The 21,888-nt window shown below is 33.1% G+C and overlaps 1 protein-coding gene across 1 annotated transcript; it reads right to left on the reverse strand.

Moving 5' to 3' along the window:
* Nucleotides 1–17,292: 17,292 nt before the first annotated feature.
* Brd8 (Bromodomain containing 8) lies at nt 17,293–21,657 on the reverse strand. Its single transcript, XM_011142554.2, has 3 exons — nt 21,639–21,657; nt 17,782–20,984; nt 17,293–17,614 (listed from the first exon to the last, which is right to left on the reverse strand). Exons 1-3 carry the CDS (start codon nt 21,655–21,657, stop codon nt 17,435–17,437), a joined length of 3,402 nt encoding a protein of 1,133 aa, XP_011140856.1. The 3' UTR covers nt 17,293–17,434.
* Nucleotides 21,658–21,888: the final 231 nt, after the last annotated feature.

Raw genomic sequence — 21,888 nt, forward strand, 5'->3', positions numbered from 1 at the left:
GAAGATAGATGGAAATTGAATAGATGGAATACAGGTTTTATAATCTTTTTTATTAATAATTTATTGACTCACTTGTACCACTATGGATATAAGCAACAATTTCGTATATAGATAAAACAAACCTAAAAGTGCATTTGACGAAGGTAAGCTGGGCTTGCAAAGTTTATATAAATAATAAAGTATTTGCTGAATAATATACACCAGCATAATGTAACTTCGATAAATATTCAAATACAAAACAGAATTCATATTGAAAATTCACATATAAATATCACGAATATTATTAATCCTTTTAAAATGTACCAATTATGCTGCGATAGCTTTTTATTTAAGTCAGACTTGTGGCAGAGTTATATTTTTTGGCTGATTTTTTATTGCCATTTCTATTTTGTAGCATCTAGGCTATTCGGAGAGACGTAAGACACTTAAGGATAATTTACTAAAAATCATATGAATCTTTGATGTATATTACCTCGCACATTAAATGTTTACTGTTTACAAAGTTGTTATTATGATCATTATTAGGATGTTATAAGTTAAAAGTAATATTAAAATGGGACATGTATATTTATTTTGTGTATGTCTGTGTACATATTTGAAAATTTGTATATAAATTTATTATATTATTATATAATAAACTTATATTAATAGACTTTGAATTATATATACACACAAAATTAATATATGCTCTATTATAGTGTTACTTTTTAATTTTATAATATATTAATTTTATTAACTTTATAATATATTAATAACAACAACAATAACAACGATAATAACAATAATAATTTCTTAAATAGTAAACACATAAACAATAGTAAACACAGCGCGCGAGTTAATATGCATCAAAGCCCTGTATGATTTTCAGCTATATTGTCTCGAATATAACTGAGCAAATATCATTCTTCAGCACAAACATTTTACTATGCGCAGCCTGGGTGCTACAAATGAGAGGAATAGGGATAGCAATAAGTAAAATTGACTGAGAAACATCCGACCGCAAGCTCGATTTAAGTTATCAAATATCAATATATATGCATAATATGCAAAAAAAAATACTATTGTAAGATAGCAAATATATTAATGCAATTAAGGCCCTGGTCTTTCGTCGCGGAATTCTTGGTTGATGACATCAAAAGCTAACGCATGCTCAAAATTCTTGCGTGCTATTTCCAAGTAAATAGGTACTTATGAAAGAATGATACGTATGAAAGAATGTTTTATGTCGCTAGAATATATTTGTAAAATGCTCCAAATACTATGCTTCTCTTTTAAAAGTTAATAAACAGCCGTAGAATGACTATAACATAAAATTGGTCATATGGAATGATTGCACATGCATATGACTCTAAACTTCATATTATAGTCATTTTATGGTTGTGACTAATTATGAAGGGATAAGTGTAAAATACGTAGCATTTTACAAATATGCTCTAGCGACTTCAACTAATTTTTTATATAAATATTTTTTTATTTGAAAATAGTACATAAGAATTTTTAATATCATTTCTCGCCTTTGACATCACTATCTAATATAGTTGCGGCAAGCACTTAGAAGCCTTAACACTTTGCGGTCCATCGACGAAGTGACTCCGTTGCGCCTGTTTCAACGTTATGCTTCGTCCACGGCATGATGTCGTTGTGCTTATTTCGATATCGCAGTCTACTAACAAAATTGTACCGTTGCGGTTTAACAACGTTGACTTTATGAATGTATTATATAAGTACATATTTAATTTTGCACATCTTAATGTAAAAAATATAACCGAAAACATTATGTAACCAGGAAAATAGCAGCAAATGCGTGACTATGTATTATGTTATCGATATATTGGAACCAATGAGGATATGGCTCAACACGTGGACCATGGATCGCAAAATGTTACAAGGCGTAAAATATAACATTAACGCTAAAAGTATTGTGAGTGTATGTGTGTCGATGCCCGCACATGTGCGCGCGAAACGCGAAAGAGATACTTTCAATATCAATATATATTGTATACATACATGTACATACACACATTCATACATACATATATACATACATACATACATACATATATATATATATATATATATACAGGGCATTTAAAACAGGCTACTTGAATAATTTACAAATTATGCGATGTGTGAAAAATTATTATATACAAAAATTGCATGGTTTTGGAAGAGGGGGGTTATTAAATAATATATGTATTTTTTTTATAAATGGAGGTGTTTGGGAAATTTGAAAATTAACTTTTTTTCCTCTTGAGGAATACCATTAGGAATATTTTTTTTTTATATAGAACTACTTTAATTATTTTAGGTAAATAGATTCCTCATAACATTCTATGTAAAAAGTTAATATCAGATTAAGATATAAAATATCTCCATTTAATTTGTGACCATATTATCTCTATAACTTTTTACACAAAATGTTACAAGGAATCTATATAAAAAAATTAGAGCAGTTTCGTATAAAAAAGTAAAAGTTGATCTTCAAGTCTCCGAAATGCCTACAGTTACAAAAAAAATGCATATGCTATCTATCGACTCCCTCAAAACCATACAATTTTTATACATAACTATTTTTCATACAATGCATAGCATACAAGTTATTCAGGTGACCTATTTTAGGTGTTCTCCCTGTGTGCGTGCGTGCGTGCGTGTCCGTGTGCGTACGTGCGTGCGTGCGTGTGCGTGTGTGTGTGTGTGTGGGTGTGTACATATGTGTATACACGCATGTATGCAGAGAGTTCAAAAAAAGGTTCTGGACTTACAGAATAAATAGTATTCATTATATTGTGTAAAAAGTGCTGTGTAAAAATAAGTTGAAAAATCAATAATGTTAAAATTTTCCGATTTTAATAACGTAAGTTATTTGTGTGCTTCCATTGATCATACGCGGTAAATAAACGAATATCTTTATCATATTATTTTATTATTACTTAGTTTCTAATAAGTGTTCTGTATACGTACTCTCCTTTCATTTCTACGCTTAAAATATTCGAATTAAAAAATGGCACTCTTTCAAAAATTTCTGATTTTCGAATTTGGTCAACTGCATCTTGAATTTACTGATGTATAATTCTTATACACCCTGTCTCAAAAATACCGGACCCCCCGGATAACTTTGCAGGATCAAATTTTCATGAAAAACTTTAAATACAAAAGTTGTAGGAAATCGAGTAATGGACTTGATGGTGACCTTGAATTTGACTTTGGCCATGACATTCAAAGTCATTTGGAGGTCAACTTGAAAAACTTAAATGGGAACCTCTATTTTTTATTACACTGTTTTTTTTCTACCAATTAATTTGAACAACTTTTGTCGAAAACATTTTTTTATTTGTCTAATATTTTTTTAGATATTTTTGAGATATTAACTTTTTCAATATTTAACTTACGATATCTCGCTAACTATTTGTCGGAAGAAAAAGTGGTACTAGACTTTCTTGCTTTATTTAATCTCAAGAATATATTGTTACAATAGTGCCGCGATTTTTGTTAATTTGGTGATTTTGAAATTTCCAAAAGTCAGTAAGTTCACAAAAGTCAGGGCACTATTATAACAATATATTCTTGAGACTAAATAAAGCAAGAAAGTCTAGTACCATTTTTTCTCCCGATATATTGTTAGCGAGATATCGTAAGTTAAATATTGAAAAAATTATCAAGTTTTCCTTAAATATTTCAAAAAATATTAGGCAAATAAAAAAATGTTTTCGACAAAAGTTGTTCAAATTAATTGGTAGAAAAAAATAGTATAATAAAATGACAAATGACCTTGAAAGTCATGGCCAAAGTCAAATTCAAGGTCACCATCAAGTCCATTACTCGATTTCCTACAACTTTTGTATTTAAAGTTTTTCATGAAAATTTGATCCTGCAAAGTTATCCGGGGGGTCCGGTATTTTGTAGACACCCTGTATATTATTTATGGATGTAAATAAACAGTTTTTCATATATCCATGAAAAAAATCCAACGGATTTAAGTCGGGAGATCGAGAAGATCATGCAATCTGTCTACTCTATCCAATCCATCTTTCGGCATATTTCCTATTTAAATACTATCCGTCAATTAATATAAATTGGAGTGGAGCTCCATCTTTCATAAGCATCAAAGTAATAATATGATATAATATTCGTTTGTTTATTTACCGCGCATAATCAATTAAACTATACGAATAACATACATTACCAAAATTAAAAATGTCTATAACTCTGAAAAAGTGTATTTTTCGATCTATATTTGCTATATTTACTAAGCATTTTTTATCCAATATAATGAATACTATATATTCTGTAAATCTGGGACCTTTTTTTAATACTTTGTATATAAGTAATTCAGCAACTAAAGTAATGTATGACGCTAACGAAAAAAGAATAATTTTACAAATAATAATTATAATTATTCATGAATAATTAGAATTGGTACATGCACATATGTATAAATTTATGTACTATTTGCTAAGTTTCATTTTTTTTTTTTTTTTTTAATAAATATAAACATAATAGTATTATATAGACTATTATGCAGTATAAACTACAGCAGTTTCGAAAATTTTAAACTACGTTTAATTATACTCTCGATATCATGATTTTACAATATTATATTCACACACACACACACACACACACACACACACACACACACACACATACACGCACATATACATGTATATATACACACACATATACATATATACATATACATATACATACATATATACACACATACATGTACATACACATATATAATCTTCAAACATATATAGAATTCTGCACATGTTTGTAAAAAAATTGTTTTGGACGCTCAAGATTTATACTAATAACTGTTATTTGATTATGTACGATCACATTATTTGTACTGCGTATGAATTTTGAATATGAATTTTGGTCATATAGATCTATTTCTAAAATAAATTACAGTTACACACACACACATACATATATACACACACACACATACACACACAGTATGTCAAACACAAATCGTATTAACATTTGTGTGCATGTAAAATACATCAAATTGAATAATAGAACCGTTATTTCACTGTCATTTTGCAAATAACTACGTAAAATTTTGAATTATTAATGAAAGAAAATTGATGAACCAGTGTACATAACGGATAGGATTCTGTCAGTACAATTGCATGAAAAAGGCTTAGCTTTGTTTTTTTAGCAATGATCAATATTAGATGACAATGAAAGACTGAGAAAAAACGTAAATGGCACATAAACGATAGTCATAACATCCGATACTAATTGCTGCTAGGAAATAATTGCGCGGTCAAATACTTTTATGCAATCGCGCCGACAGAATTTTCTGTTACATTGTGCATATTAATATGTTAATATACCTTCGTTAATAATTCAAAATTGCACATAATTGTTCACAAAATGGTATTCTAATTTAGCTGCTTCTATTGCTTACAAGAAGATGGTACAAGAAGAAGATACAAGACATGTAAAATCGATACTTGAATAAATCATATTTCATTCGAATGGAAGAGTTGAGTACATAAAAATCCTAAAAGGGTTTGCGTGCATGGGCCTTCGTTTGCGAGAAATTTGCAATTAAAAAAGCAGCTACATGTTAAGTGTAGTAACTTGGAATCAATAAGTGTGAAGCGCAGTAGCTGCGGAAGCTAAAACGCGCGCTAGTATCTTATCATCTACGTCCGAGGAGTGTTCGAGTTCTCGCAGTGCCAACTTTTTTTTATAATATGTATTATTATATTTTATAATATTTCAATAATATTTTTAATATTTTTATTATTTTTTATAGGACAAAAATATAATGCACACATATACAATAATATCTGTCTTATTATATAAGAAATAACAAGAATAAACGTTTTAATTATTTATTATAAAATTCAATTTTATAATAAATAATTGAATTTTATAATAAATAATATAAATATATATAATACATAATATTATAAAAAGAAGTTGGCACTGCGAGGACTTGAACACTCCTCGGACGTAGATGACAAGATACTAGCGCGCGCTTTAGCTTCCGCAGCTACTGCGCTTCACGCTTATTGATTCCAAGTTACTATACTTAACATGTAGCTGCTTTTTTAATTGCAAATTTCTCGCAAACGAAGGCCCATGCACGCAAACCTTTTTAGGGTTTTTATGTACTCAGGGGGTACTTAGGGGTTTTATGTAACTCTCCCATTCGAATGAAATATGACTCATTTATTTACCGATTTTACATATCTTGCCATCTCCTTGTTAGTTTGATTTATCCTACATTTATATGAATGTTAAATATGGCTTGGATATTATATATAGTGCGCGTGTGAAGAGAAAAAAATAGCTTCGTGATGATATAAAAATAAACGTTATAGAATTATAGTCATAAAATTGAAATACAATGGAATTATATGCACATGGAGTGTAATTTTCTATGATAAAAATAATGCAAAAGCTTTTTTTATTAAAATAACTCCGCTTTGATGATTATTATAATCTATAGAAAATTATTAAATTTTAATATTAATATGTTCTACATATAAATAATTTTCAAGATTCGTTTATTGTTAAGAAGAACAAGTAAATAATTTTTTTCTTTGGAGAACTGCAACTTTGGGGAACAAGGGAACTGCAGGAGGATTAATCATCGATTTGGCTGAATTTTTGTAGGTAGGTCAAAAATTGAAAAATTATTTGATCTATGTTTTTTCGTTTGCTCAATAGTTTTAGAGTTATTCAATAATTAAGTTTAGCAATTTAAAGCAATTTGTATAGTATGGGTAATGAAGCATACACAAGTGAGCACTGACTGTGAAGGTGAAGTAGTCATCTGCTCAGTGTACTAATAATTGGAGATCGATTTTAGTTGCTATGAGATATTTCTCTTTATTTTTTCCTTTTTTTTCTTTATATTGCTCTAAATTTAATATTAATGTAAGTATACAACAATACGGAAAAATATATAGAAAATGTATTTTTAATTTGAAATATATTTATTACATATGTACATGCTATCGTACAAATCTCATATATACAAGTCTCTTTTTATATATTTTTATTTTTCTTTTTAAATTTTTTTATGCATCTGAAATTTAATATTAATGTAAATGTCGAAAGAGCGTATATAGAAAATGTAATTTTAATTTAAAATATATTTATTAAAAATATATACATACATATCTCATTGAAGTCTATAAATGTGTTATTTTTTCGTATTTAATATAAAATAAAATATAAAAAGTATATAATATAATTTATCTCATTGAAGTCTACAAATATGTCATTTTTTCGTATTTAATATAAAATAAAATATAAAAAATATAATTTATAAAATATATAATATAATTGGTAAATATGCATATATATGTTATCAAAGATATGTTCATGTAATCTGTAAGTTTTAGGTTTATAAAAGAAAGTTACCGGTATGTCAACTTTGAAGCTTCATATCTTGGGAATGGTTTACACAAAAGACAAAAGTAGGTAATGTTTTGAAAACGTCTCGACAAGGGCTACAAGAATATGCAATAAAAAATGGGGGTTCCATTTAGGATTTTAAAGTTGACCTTTATGTGACCTTCAAACGACAATCTAAAGTCAAGCCAAAGTCATCGTCAGATGTCCCGCTCTGAATTCTACAACTTTTGTTTGAATCCTACAACTTTTGTTTGTTTGAATCATTTTTCAATAAAATCATCGGTTTGCGAAATATAGCACAGTAAACTTTAAAATTGGACACCCTGTATGTATGTAACCACACGTCACATAGAGTTTTCGAGTTCGTTAGTGGCTGTTACAGGAGCTATCCCAGTTCTCTAAAGGTTAAATTTAAAACAATATAAAGCAAAAAAGAAAAAAATATCTCATAGCGGCTAGAATCGAACTCAAATTGCTAGCACATCAGGCAGGTGACTGCCCCACCACCACAACCAACACTCGGTTGTGTACGCTCTACTACCCACACTGTACAAACTGCTTAAACTTTATTATTAAACAACTTTAAAACTATCGAATGTTTGAGCAACCGGCAAAACATGAGTCAAATATTTTTCAATTTTTGACCTACTTTCAAAAATTCAGCCAAATCGATGATTTACATTTCGTGTAGTTCTCTTGTAAGTGAAACTGCGATGACTGAATTGCAAAGTATTTAGAGATACTCGCTGCGGCCATACTGAATAATGATATTTTGATATCACTACCATAGTTCATTTTTAGATGTGAAAATGTACTGAAATGTACTGAAAATTCTTGCTATTTCTAAATAAAACATGTTATTTCTAAATAAAAGAATATTTATAAATTAAAAATTACTTTAAATTGCTAGAGCAAAAGTAAAAATACTTACAAAATGCTCCAAATATTATGCTTCTCTCTTGATAATCAATCAACAATCATAAAATAACTATAATATGAAGCTTAGTCGTGCGCATGCGAAATCATTCTATATAACCAATTTCATATTATGGCCATTTATTATTGTCACATATTATTGTCTTTTTACAGCTATTTATTGTCTTTTAAAGGAGAACCATATTATAATATTCAAAGCGTTTTACAAATATGTTCTAGCGGCATGAAACATTCTTTCGAACAAGTATCTGTTTATTTAGAAATGCCATGCAAGAATTTTGAGCATATGTGTTTAAGCTTCTGATGTCATCAACTAAGAATTCCGTAGCGAAGGACTAGCCTTAACGTTGATTTTATTAAAAAGAAAAAACTCCCATATGGATCACAATTTAAATCGTTATGATAATTTGTTTAATGGTTTGCATAATTAGTAAATTAAATCTTGTAGGAATGCATGAGGACTGAAAGATTTTAAATTATACGTCATTCTGAGGCTTTTACACACTATCGATATAAACGATTTTACATAAGTACTATTAAGCTTCAATTCGAGATATTTCGGATATCCTTGCGTTGAAGTTTAAAGTTATTAAATTAGAAATTGTTTCTTATAATTTAGTGTTTTAATTTATTGGCAAGAACAAACAAAAGTACATAAACGTAACATTATGAATCGTTGTGAAAAAGTGCACAAAGATGTATTTGTGAATGTACATACGAAATTATAATCTATATGTCAACAAATATATAGTGAAATATCGCGAGATACATCCTATGTTTAAACGAAAAATAAATTTGATTGTTATATCATATTAATAATTTCGCAGTAATGTTGCTCTTTCGTTATAAATTATCTCATGTAGAAATCTTTTGTTTCTTATTCTATTTTGTTTTTCTTTGTTTCCTATTCTGTCTTATTAAACACTATGTAAATTTGACCGAAACAACAACAACGAGCTGTTTGTTTCGGTAAGCTGAATAATGTAATGCTGTTTGTATGCTTAATTGTACATTATTGCATTTGTTAAGCGGCTATGATGACATAACAAAAAAAGTAAAGCAGCTATATGATCGATTTTATAAGATAGTGTTCTGCAGCATGCGATGGCTACAACGAAGAATGGGTGCTTTCAATCGAATTTTCACTAATATATGTTCCATATTGTTGCAGATTAGACCTCGTTAACGACGGATAAATCGAACAATATCTTTTAAAACTTACGAAATGAAGAATGCCTTAGAAATATTGCTGCATTCGTACACAAAACACAATTTCAACGAACATATTAACGCTGGGCATGATGGAATTTTAACACGCGAGATTTATCTCAACATGGTAATAAGAGCCATTGTATCGGTAGCTGAAAAATTGGGGCTCTATTTTTGTTAACGGTCAAATATAGCCCGGATGTAAGATTTTTTATATCAAACACAGTCGAGACTTTATACTTGCGTGACGCAAAAAATAACAATCGTTTCTTCAGACGCATATGTATGCATGTTCGAAAAGTATGACACGACCAATGATCTCGTGTGTGAACAAGTATAGACAGAAGAATAAGGAAAATATATGGCAGTATTGACGATATGAGTGATATGTTATCGATGTAGACTAAAAATAACACCAGAAGAAAATACAATAAATTATTGTACAAATTACATATTTGATTCATTCCCTAATATTATAAAGTATTCATTTTTTAATTGACATTTGGTTATATGTCGTGATGAATCATTTTAATTAATGAAAGTCTATAATTTTTAAGTCTCATTAAAAAAAATTATTTCAAATATTTCTAATATTCTAAAAAGGATATAATCATGATCATACTTTAATATTGAATTGCTCTATTAAAACACGTCATTTCATCTTCGGTATACGAGGTGTCCGGTAATTAGCTGCCACACCGATGTTCGAAGGTAGATTGGGTTAAAACAAATATAAAAGTCCCATACTGTTTTGCGAGATTCGCAATAATTATTGAGTTATTAATTACAGAAATCTGATGAACGCGTGATGAGATGGATGATTGAAGCGTCGTAGCCTCTTGCCTTACAACGCGGCCTAGTCGAACTAGCAACTGTTGGTGGCGTGCGATGAGCGTAATTGCGGCGAAATAAAACAACGAATAGCGACGCATTGTCCTTCCCCTCGCCGCATACCGGTAATAGTTTGAGCCATAGATATAAACTATGTTTACACGGCAAAGTTAATCCGGATTAGTAACAACCGTAGTTAGTGAATTCTTTGATTCAATTGGTATATTCTTTTAGATCTAAAAATATACTCTAATCGGATTCGAGACTACACTAATTACGGTAGTTACTAAAGCCCGGTTCCACAATTTACTGTAAACGAAGTTTAATTTGTTGACCCTAGTTTAGACGAAAAATTGCGTTCCACAACTGCCTTAAACCATGGTTAACATTGATTTCTCACAGTTAAAGTTAAACCCAAAACTTTGAGCGTTTAATGAATTTAAACGAAGTTTAACACTGCAGCACCATTAATTTGAGAAACAAATTTACGACTATCCCGCTTTTGGAGTTCAGTTGACAAATATTTTGAACGTCAAAGACATATGGCTTTAGAATACATATTATCTTCATTTGATGATGAAAATTTTGAAAACTTAATTTATCGACGGACAAGAAATATAAGAATAAGACGACCATCATATTTGGAAGAATTTGATAATGTCGATTTTCATGCACGATTTAGATTATCAAAAGAATCTGTTATTGCAGTTCTAGCAGAAATCGAGCATAAAATTTCTTATAAAACAGAACAGTAAGTATATATATATATATATATATATATATATATACTTACTGTTCTGTATATATATATATATATATATATATATAGGGTATATATATATATATATATATATATATACCCTATATATATATATATATATAGGGTATTTGATAGCTGATCATGCAGACGAAAGTTGGAGATCGATTGGGTGTAGCCGAGGAGAAAAGTCATGTACCATAATGTCAAATTGGCAATAGTTACCGAGTTATGAATTAAAACATGTGAGCCAACGGGCGCGCAGAGAGCGGAGGGCGGCCGCAGTAAGCACGTAGACATTTGATATAGGCGGAGTCAGCGAGTTGCGGTGTAGGCGAGCGCGCGCGGCGAGGGGCAACGTAAACAAGAGGCGAACGCGCGCGACGAAGAGCGAGCGAGCGCGAACGACAAGGAGCGAGCGAGCTACGAGGGCGGTCCGATAAGTACTTAGCCTCACCGCCCGATGGCGCCACTATCGCAAGAGAAATTTACTATCGTATAGTACATTCTCGTAGACGGCTACTGTCGAAATTTCAGCCGAATCGGACTCGTAGTTTTGTTTTGACCGCGTGTGGAAGCGGGCGTGTCCGCGGATTTTAGAAAAATGGAAAAAGAGCAATATCGGTCGGTAATTCGATTCTTGTTTTTGGAAGGGAAATCGCGCAGCGAAATCAAAGAGCGCTTGGATGCTGTGTACGGTGACTCTTCTCCTTCGATGGCGACCGTCAAAAATTGGTTTAACGAGTTTCAACGTGGTCGCACGTCGGTTTTTGATGAGCCACGCCCAGGTGCCCCGAAAACGGCTACCATGGAGGATAACATGACAAAAATCCACGATCTCGTATTGGCAGACCGCCGATTGAAGGTGCGCGAGATAGCTGAGACAGTAGGCATCTCAAAAGACCGCGTGGGTCATATCCTGCATGAAATTTTGGGCATGAAGAAGCTGTCGGCGCGATGGGTGCCGTGTTTGCTCACTCCGGACAACAAGCGCAACCGTGAGACCACTTTAGAGCAGTGTTTGACGCTGTTTAAGCGCAATCCGAAGGAGTTTCTGCGTCGTTTCGTGACCGTCGACGAAACATGGATCCACTGGTACACACCAGAGACCAAGGAATAGTCGAAACAGTGGACTTCACCCGGCGAACGTGCTCCGAAGAAGGCGAAGACTGTCCTATCGGCCGGAAAGGTGATGGCCACCGTTTTCTGGGATTCACAAGGTGTGATCTACATCGACTACCTGGAGAAGGGCAAAACGGTCACAGGGCTGTACTATGCCGAATTATTGGGCCGATTCGACGCCGAATTGCAGAAAAAACAGCCCCATTTGGCGAAGAAAAAAGTGCTCTTCCACCATGACAACGCACCGGCTCACACCTCCGCCCTCACCACGGTCAAATTGGTCGAATTGGGCTACGAACTGCTGCCCTATCCACCGTATTCTCCAGATTTGGCCCCGTGCGACTTCTTTTTGTTTCCAAACTTGAAAAAGTCACAGGGCAAAAGGGCAGAAATTTGAGTCGAGTGAGGAGGTCATCGCCGCCACGGAGGCCTACTTTGCAGACCTCGAGAAAACGTATTTTTCAGACGGGTTAAAGAAGTTGGAGCATCGCTGGGTCAAGTGTATCGAGCTAAAAGGAGACTATGTTGAGAAATAAATCGCCACTTTTCCAAAATTTTCGTTTTTCTTTTGTAGGCTAAGTACTTATCGGACCACCCTCGTATAAGGAAAAAGCTATAAAGAAAAAGCTCGCTCGCTCGCTCCTCGTCGCGCGCGATCGCCTCTTGTCGCTTACGTTGCCCCTCGCCGCGCGCGCTTGCCTACACCGCAACTCGCTGACTCCGCCTGTATCAAATGTCTATGTGCTTACTACGGCTGCCCTCCGCTCTCTACGCGCTCGTTGGCTCACATGTTTTAATTAATAACTCAGTAACTATTGCCAATTTGACATTATGGTACATGACTTTTCTTCTCGGCTACACCCAATCTATCTCCAACTTTCGTCTGCATGATCAGCTATCAAACACCCTGTATATATATATGTATATATATATATAAACTTTATTTATATAAATATATACAGGGTGGTTAATTATAAGTTGCCAACCCGAAATGTGAAGGTAGATTGGGTTAAGATAAATATAAAAGTCCCATACCGTTTTGCGAGATTCGCAATAATTATCGAGTTATTAATGACAGAAATCTGAGGAATGGGAGCGCGCCGACATAGATGATTGGAGAAGCGTTGTAGCTACTCAGGCCACAGCGCGGCCCACTCGACCTAGCAACTGTTGGCGGCGTGCGGCGAGACGTAGGTCCGGCGAGATAAAACAACGAATAGCAGCGCATTGTCTTTTCCCTCGCCGTGCACCGGCAACAGTTTCTGGATCAACTGGGCTGCGCTGCGGCCTAAGCAGCTGCAACGCTTCTCCAATCATCTATGTCGGCGCGCTCCCATTCCTCAGATTTCTGTCATTAATAACTCGATAATTATTGCGGTATTAAACGGTATGGGGCTTTTATGTTTATCTTAACCCAATCTACCTTCACATTTCGGGTTGGCAACTTATAATCACCCACCCTGTATATATAAAAACATACATTTTAACTAATAAAATTCGTTCATAAAAAAGCAATCTTTGGTCGTGTCATATCGTGTCACATGGTGTAATATACACTTTAATAAGATACATTTTAAATATGTAAAACTCATTAATAAGAAAAATATTTGGTCGTGTCATATCGTGTCACATTGTGTAGTACACTCTTTAATAACATACATTTTAAACAATATGTAACATTCATTAAAAAATAAAAAAAAGCTTTGGTCATATCGTGTCACATCATGTAGTACCTCTTATGAAAAAGAATCCTCAATTTTGGATGTAAACACTGAAATTTGGGTGTTTACCATGAAAGTTGAGTGTTAACTGTCAACATTCGGTGTTAGTTGAGTGTTGAGTATCAATGTTGAGTGTCGGTTGGGTGTGACTATCAAATTTTCGGTGTAACTTTGATGTAGATTCTCAATATTGAGTGTCAATTGGGTATAACCATCAATATTCGTTATTATTTTGGTGTAGACACTCAATATTGGATGTCGGTTGGATGTAACCATCAATATTCGGTGTATTATTGGTGTAGACACTAAATATTGAGTGGTTAAGCATTGGGCATCAGTATTGGATATCGGTTAAGTATGACCATTAATATTCAGTGTTAGTTTGATGTAGATATTTAATAGTATGTGTCGGTTAGAGCGTCAATGATGCAATAGTGTCAGTGGTTAAGAAACCTATATTTTGAATAAAATATAATGTTGAGTAATTAGTTTTTTATTCTTCATTTTTCAGAATATTTCAAGTTTGCAATGGACGACAATATATACAAATGAAAGTATGTTTTCGTGAAACCCTTGTTTATTCATTGTATTCTTATTTAACAACTTGTAAATGAGGTATTAATTGAATAACTAAATAGGCTAAATATACTTTCATTTGACCGTTACACATTTTGATGGTGTTCCATCAACTGAATGTAATACTCAAATAAAGATATATATATACTCACTATGCAAATAATAAAAACGTTAGGTATTAAATACATAACATATATGTTTAATGTCGTAGTTTCTAAGTAGAACATTAAACATATGTATTTAATACCTAATGTTTACTATTTGCGCAATGAGTGTATATATATCTTCATTCGAGTATTACATTTGATGGTTAACTCTACAATTACACTGAAAACGAACATCAAAATGAATATGATACAATTAAATGAAAGTATATTTAGCCTATTTATTTATTTGACCAATGGCTTATTTTTAAGTTCTTACGTGAAAACAAAAAATAAACTAAGATTTCACGAACATATGCTTTCATTTGTGTATATTGCCGTCTATTGCAAAATGTGGGTGCATTTAATTTTAGGGTTTCCTTTTCAGGGTTTTATTTGGGTGTTATTTTGAGAGTTTTCTTGGGTGTTATTTTGAGGGTTTTCGTTGAACGTTAACCCTCATTTGGATGTAATCTTCAATTGATGACCCGAAATCCAAGTTGAATGTTTTTTCGATGTACCGGATGTTTCAGACCACCCGGATCACCCGATTTTTCCGTAAACACAACATTCTGGAGCAAAATGTTTCAAATAAAAGTTGTAGAGCTTCAAAGAATCTATTTACTAATGCTATAAATTTGACCTTGGGATGACCTTGAGGAACCAATTAATTTCACCAATTAATTTGAACAACTTTAAGAGTTTTTTGAATGTTAACACCCAAAATTGAGGATTTTTTTTCATAAGAGAGGCTAGGTTAATTATTAGAAACAGTTTGGTTGTCGGGATAATCTTCGTGTCCGGAAATCACACAGTAAACTCCTATTATTAGATAAATACTTATTTAACTATATGTATAGTAAGCTGACTAGGCAAATCACAGTTAACACGAAGGAAACGTGCAGGACGTCTATCTTTTGCGACGGTTGTAAATGAACGAATCTCTCCGCTCTCGTACGCGCTTAGCTGTCAAGCGGCCAATTCTGAATCCTGGTTGCCTACGCTCGCGTCAGATTAAAGAGCGCAGGTGCAATGACGCACGCAGCTACGCTATAATAGCCTGAGTTCCGATATTCATTGCGTAGTGAATATGATCGGGACGCAACCAATGGCTTTCGCAGCCAGCGCGATGCACGATGCAACACGCGATGCGTATAATATCCAATGAGCGTATTAAAAATTATGGAATTCCGATTTGCAATGCCTCTGCAATGTCTCGAAAATATTAATGTTATGTTGCTACAAAGTATTTTGCGAATCTCTGCAATGTCTTTGTAATATTGTATTACAATTTGCAACGTTGCAACGTTGCTGCAATGTTGTTGCAATGATCTGTGCTGTATGAGTATTATCATTAATAGACACAGACAATGTGCTTCCCGTTTTCTGCAGCAACAAACACTGTGGATCGCTGTTCAGAATTACTATTCTTTCCTTTCTTCTTCGAAATAACTGGAAGCACGCGTACGCTAATCATAACGGAATCGCTGTACTCGCAATAGCTCGAAATAAGGATTTTCTAATACTTAAGGCCGGGAACACAATAGGTGTAGTAAGCCTTGAGCCTTGAGAATTTGGCTATATACCTTGCGGCACCATGAACATTTGCATGCTACTACGATAAATACCATCCAAAGATTTGTACCCGTAAGATCGCATAAAAATAAAGAAAAAAAGCGTTATAAAATTATTCGTCTATATGATCATATATAAAAAAAGAGGTCTGTCGTATATTTTGATTAAGTACGACAGGGGTGGTGGTGGGCCCTCTTTCTAAAACAATAAATTTATTCTGTCAATGAACAAAAAAGATAACCCGTTCTATACATCGAATGCAAGAATTATGAAAAACAAAAAGAAATTATCAAGTACCATCGGGAGTCGAACATGAATCTCATGCGCGTTGTCACTCGGTCAACTTACACTTGCGCTAATATTCGCTACAAATGCCTCAATACTGATCACATGCTTGGGCACAAATAAAAATGAAATTTTCTCTAAATATACTGTCTGAAAACACCCAAAACCGGGTGTTTTGAAAATTGTTCATCGAATCCTACAATTTGGTGTAAATTTCATGCAGAAATGGCGTTCCTTTTTCTGGCCTTCCCCTTATGAGATACATTCGTGATTCTTTTAAATTTATATAATAAAATTTGTTGCTTTGAAAACTCCATTTTTTGTAAACTCACAATAGCTCATAAGTGCTCTGCGTTCATGCAACAGTTCATGCAGCGAAGTTAGGTGAATTCAAAATAATTACCTTTTCCCTTTTCTCTCATGATTTGTTTTGAATGTAAACGCGCCAAGTAAGGCAATTCAAAAAATTTTCTGGCCAACCTGATATATATTTGTAAGGTAGAAAAATTATAATCCTCTTTAACAATGAAATTCAGTTTTATTTAGATTGTTAAAATATTTCAAGATGATGAAAGTTAAAATAAAAAAGAAGGTTCTGTAATATTTATTTTTCATTAATGTCATATTTATCTTTCATTAATGTCTAACATTTAACTTTTTACTAGTAAAGAATATTCCGATGTTCTTCACTAGAATTAAAATTTAAACAATAAAATTTACTTTATAAATATCACAGCTATTATAACTGCAATAGTTTTACAATTGATTTTATTCAATATGCTTTCTCAATATAAATAATATAGTTATAATCGCTCATATCATATTCCTTATTTCCTAGAAGTTCTCACAAGCTTCTAAATTTTTATTCCAGATAAATCAGTCATCAATACGATCTAATCATTCTCAGATTTTCTACGTTTTTTCGACCGCAAACTATCAGTGTCATGAGGACTTGGTGTTATGTGACTACGTTTTCTTTTGATGTTATTCTCACTCGTCTCGCTGCTACTGCTTGCAGTAGCAGTTCTGGTCTCCCTTCGAAATGTCCCTTCCCCCGTTACTTGTACTAGTATCTAAAATAAACAGATAAAATAATATGTAGCCTTGAAATATTTAATGTTACTTTACTATATATGATAAAAACATTTACTATTTCGTAACTACAAAAATATATAAAAAACGAAAATATTGTAATTGATATATTGTACGCTATAATTAACATATTGCATATTCTCTTTACCTGCATATGTTGTAAACATTCCTCCTGCATTGATACTGCCATTTTGTAAACAAACGTATCGTGTTTATTATACATAATGGCATTTTGGAACATGAGCATGACATCCCGCTGAAAATGCATAGTCGACCTAATTGTACCATTATCGATGTTTTTCTTAATAGTCGATAGATCCATTGGTCGAAAGATCACCGTATGATAACCAGGAGCTTGATCCTCCGTAATTGGCCGTAAAAATATTGACGCGTATTTGTGCGTAGCTAATCGATTATAAACAAGCATAACCGCCTTTTTCCAGGCACGATAATCCGCTCCTTCACCCGTACCTTCATTCTCCGGTTCACTGTCTACAGCAATGTTTTGCTGTCTCTTTGAGTATGTCTTCATCGCTCGACCGCTACTCAATTTGCTTAATGACGACTCCTCCTCGTCTAATTCTCCGGTATCTTCTCCAGCACTCGTCATCTCAGATTCTATTTCTTTCTTCACGTTTTGCTCATCTGTGCCCTTTTTAGTATCTTCTTTCTCTTTCTTTTCTTCCTTCACTTCTACATTCTCATTCCTATCTTCTTCTTGTAGTACATCGATAGGTATTTTTACTTCTCTTTCCGTTTTAGGTTCTTCCAATTTAACTTCCATACTCTCGGTTTTCTTAACACTTACGTTCTCTATATTAACTGCTACGGTTGGTTCACTCTTGATGCTCTGGATATTTTCAATTGTTATTGTATTAATGGTGACATCCCCAATTCCATCAACTTGCTCTATTTCTTTCTCCTTTATTTTTATGTCTTGTAAGATAGAACTACTATTTTTCAAAGAATCTTTTACTATTTCTTCCTCTTCTTTTTTAAATTCTTCTGTATATACTTGCAAAGTTCCTTCGACGGTCTTCTCTTCCTGTGATTTCACAGAGGACTCCTCTCTCACCTCTACAATAATTTCTTCTTTTTTTATTGAAACAACTATTTCTTCCTTGAATGATTCTAAAGATTCAGTTGTACTCTTAATCGTGTTTTCGATTATTTGCTCCAGTGTCGTTTTCTTCTTGCTTTCAGAATTTCGACTACTTTCTCTTTCCTCGTCGTCCTCCAGAATCAAACTAATATCTTGTGATTTTTCGGTGTCTTCAGTATTGGGCAAGTCATTTGTAATCTCCGATGACATGTTGGTAACCTCTGTAGACAATACATCTTGCTGATCTCCTGTAATTTTTGCCAGATGCATTTCTAATTGATCTAACCCAACGTTATTTTTACTTTCAATATCTTTCAAAATTTCCTTTCGTTCTTTGGTGGATTCGTTAGCGTTTTTGTCATTAGGGATGATCATTTCCATTTCTTCGTCTTCACGTTCATTTTCCTCTTCTACTTTTTCTTCCTTCTTTACGTTCACAGCTTCTTCTATCATCTTCTTCGAGTCCAGAAGTTCATCTTGTTCATTCTCTTCTCTTTCTACCACGTTTAACGTGGTGTTTAAGAATTTGTTTTCTACACTCAGATGTTTCTCTCCCACTATATCTTCTTTATCATTTTCTCCATCACTACTTTCTTGCTCTGGAACAAATTCTTCAGTTAAGATAATCCTTTCATCACAAGTGCTTATTTCGGATTTCGTTTCCTCTAGCGTATTCGACATGGTTTCTGTTACTTCAGTAATAATAATTTTTGGTTCCTGTGGCTCTATAGCAACAGTGCCGATTATTTCAGCGATATTAGACGTACTAGAATCGATTTCTTCGATTGCCATTTCGCTTTGCGGCGAATTAGATAGCGATATGGTTTCATCCACGTCTCTCGGTTCTGGACGTGGCTCCATAGTTACCACTACCGGAATTTCCGCCACTTGTGGCGATGTTTGTACAGTTAAGGTATCAATCACTGTCGCCGTTGTCGATGTTGAGCTGCCGCTCGTGTCTTGAAGTGTCTGCGGACTATGTGCGGTAATTTCTTCCTTAATTAGTTCTTCGATATCGCCAATAATTTCGTTTATCTCATCTTTATCCATTACATCTGTCATTATATCCTTACGTATAACATCATCTATATGGTCAATTATCTGTACCATATTTTCCGAAATTGGTATATTGTTAGTAGTCTGGTTGTTAGTAGTCGGTATCGTATTTGGCAATATTGTCGGGGTCGCTTCTACGTCCTGAATGGGCATTTGATGATGGACGTTTTGTGCTTGTTGCGTTTGCGGAAAGTTGTGCACGTCAGTGGTGGCCACAGTTACTTGTTGCGTCGATTGAGATGTAATAATCGTTGCAGTGGAAACTGCTTGCAGATTTGGTAGAGATCCTCTTTGTGAACTAGCTGGCATTTCCAGCAGCATTGAAAGTGTGGGTGCCCCAACAGACGGTCGCTCCAATGTTGCCTTAGTCGTGCTGGCTATTGCGGTTGAAACCAATTGTTGTAACTGTGGCGACACATTTTGTGTCAGTTGTGTATTCATTATTTTAGAACTAGACCCGAGTAGGCTAGTGATAGTCGGTGAGTTCGATTGAACGAATGTGGATGTGGTGGTCTGCGTCTGTGTGGTTGGACTTGGAGATTTCAACAAACTTGTCAATAGTGGTGATCTACCACCTCGGTTTTTTTTCTCATCGTCTTCTGCCAAAGATTCTGTCGGAGATTCTTGCGTTTCTACTACTGTGTTTTCCACGATTTTACATTGGTTTCCAATAACCGAGGAAATAGTGGGTAAGTTTATCTCCTGTTGCTTTTGTTGTCGTTTTGCTATCCATACTGATTGAGTTCGCACTTTCTGTTCCTCATGTTCTTCCTTCTGTATATCTAGCCACATCTTTTCCAATTTTTCATTAATAATCATACCAGATTTTAGTAAATTCATGTCTGCTTTGTGTCTTAGATATTCATCCTTTTGAAAGCCAAGAATTTGATTCAATTCAGATATTCTCTCCTGTGTCAATCTTCTAACTATGAATTCACTAGTGGTTTCTCCATTCTCCCGTTTCTTTCTTCTTGGCATGTCAGCATTCTCAAGTAAATATGTATACTGACTAGCACATGACCTCTGAGAAAACCAATCTAATGGCCTTGGCGATTCTTTTTCAACAAATGGTTTTAATGATCTAGATACACTTATCCAATTTTGATCCCCAGATTTCAGTACACTTGACGCAAGACATAATTGTTCTCGTATGCTCCATGCTTCAGAGGAAGAGACACGTCTTAGTTTTAATCCTAAAATTTGTATTGGGTCAAATAATGACTTTACTATTTAAATAATTAAATAAAAAAATAAATGATAGTGAATTCTTTTTCCTTATTTTAATCTTACACATGTATATATGCATACAACTGTCTAAAAACTACAGTAAAATATATTACTTCTATTAGCTATTATAAACTTATATTCTATAAGCTATTATAAGCTATCTACTTAAAAGCTATTAGGAAAAGTTTTTATTTATATTTTGTCAATAACTCAATTTTGTACCAAATATACATGATATACATGATATACATACATATAATTGTATGTAATAACTAATAAAAAAAATAGAATACAGATATTTGTTACTTATTTTTTTCTACAAATTTGTATAACTTTGTACCACTGTTTACTATAATTTGTTATTTTTATTATTTATTGTATAATAGCAAGTATTTATATGTTTTATTAAGATGTATAACATATAAACACTATATTTTGCTATAACATGTTACCTTACTGTCTGTATATTTTATTAAGTATTTGTCTCTTATCAAGCCAGATAGTATATATAAATATAACCTATCAACATAACATAGCATAATAACTGTACAACTACAATTATACAACAAAATAGTCTAAAATCTTAATCTAAATAAGGGCATAGCATAAAATAAGCTTACTGTCTTGAATCGATGACATTATATTTTTCGAAAATTTCCAGACAATTTTCTATTTATATGATATATATAATTGCAATGCAAAACTATTTTTGACTGATTTTTAACTGTTTGACAATCCTTCTATTATGGAACAAAGCTGTTCACTAATCAAAAGTTTGTTCTTAAAAGTCTACAAGAGCCAAAAGCAGAGAAAAGCCTCAAGGCTCGTCTACATTAGCCATAAGAGTAAGGCTGTAAGGCTGTAACGTAA

This window comes from Harpegnathos saltator, unplaced genomic scaffold (genome assembly GCF_003227715.2).
Source record: "Harpegnathos saltator strain DR-91 unplaced genomic scaffold, Hsal_v8.6 scaffold720, whole genome shotgun sequence".
NCBI classification, from domain to species: Eukaryota; Metazoa; Arthropoda; class Insecta; order Hymenoptera; family Formicidae; genus Harpegnathos; species Harpegnathos saltator.

What these genes read in the sequence shown, in the direction of transcription:
- Brd8 (XM_011142554.2), bottom strand. An exon ending in AATGTTTACAACATATGCAG is followed by an intron (nt 17,615 to 17,781) that starts GTAAAGAGAATA and finishes TGTTTATTTTAG; the next exon opens with ATACTAGTACAAGTAACGGG.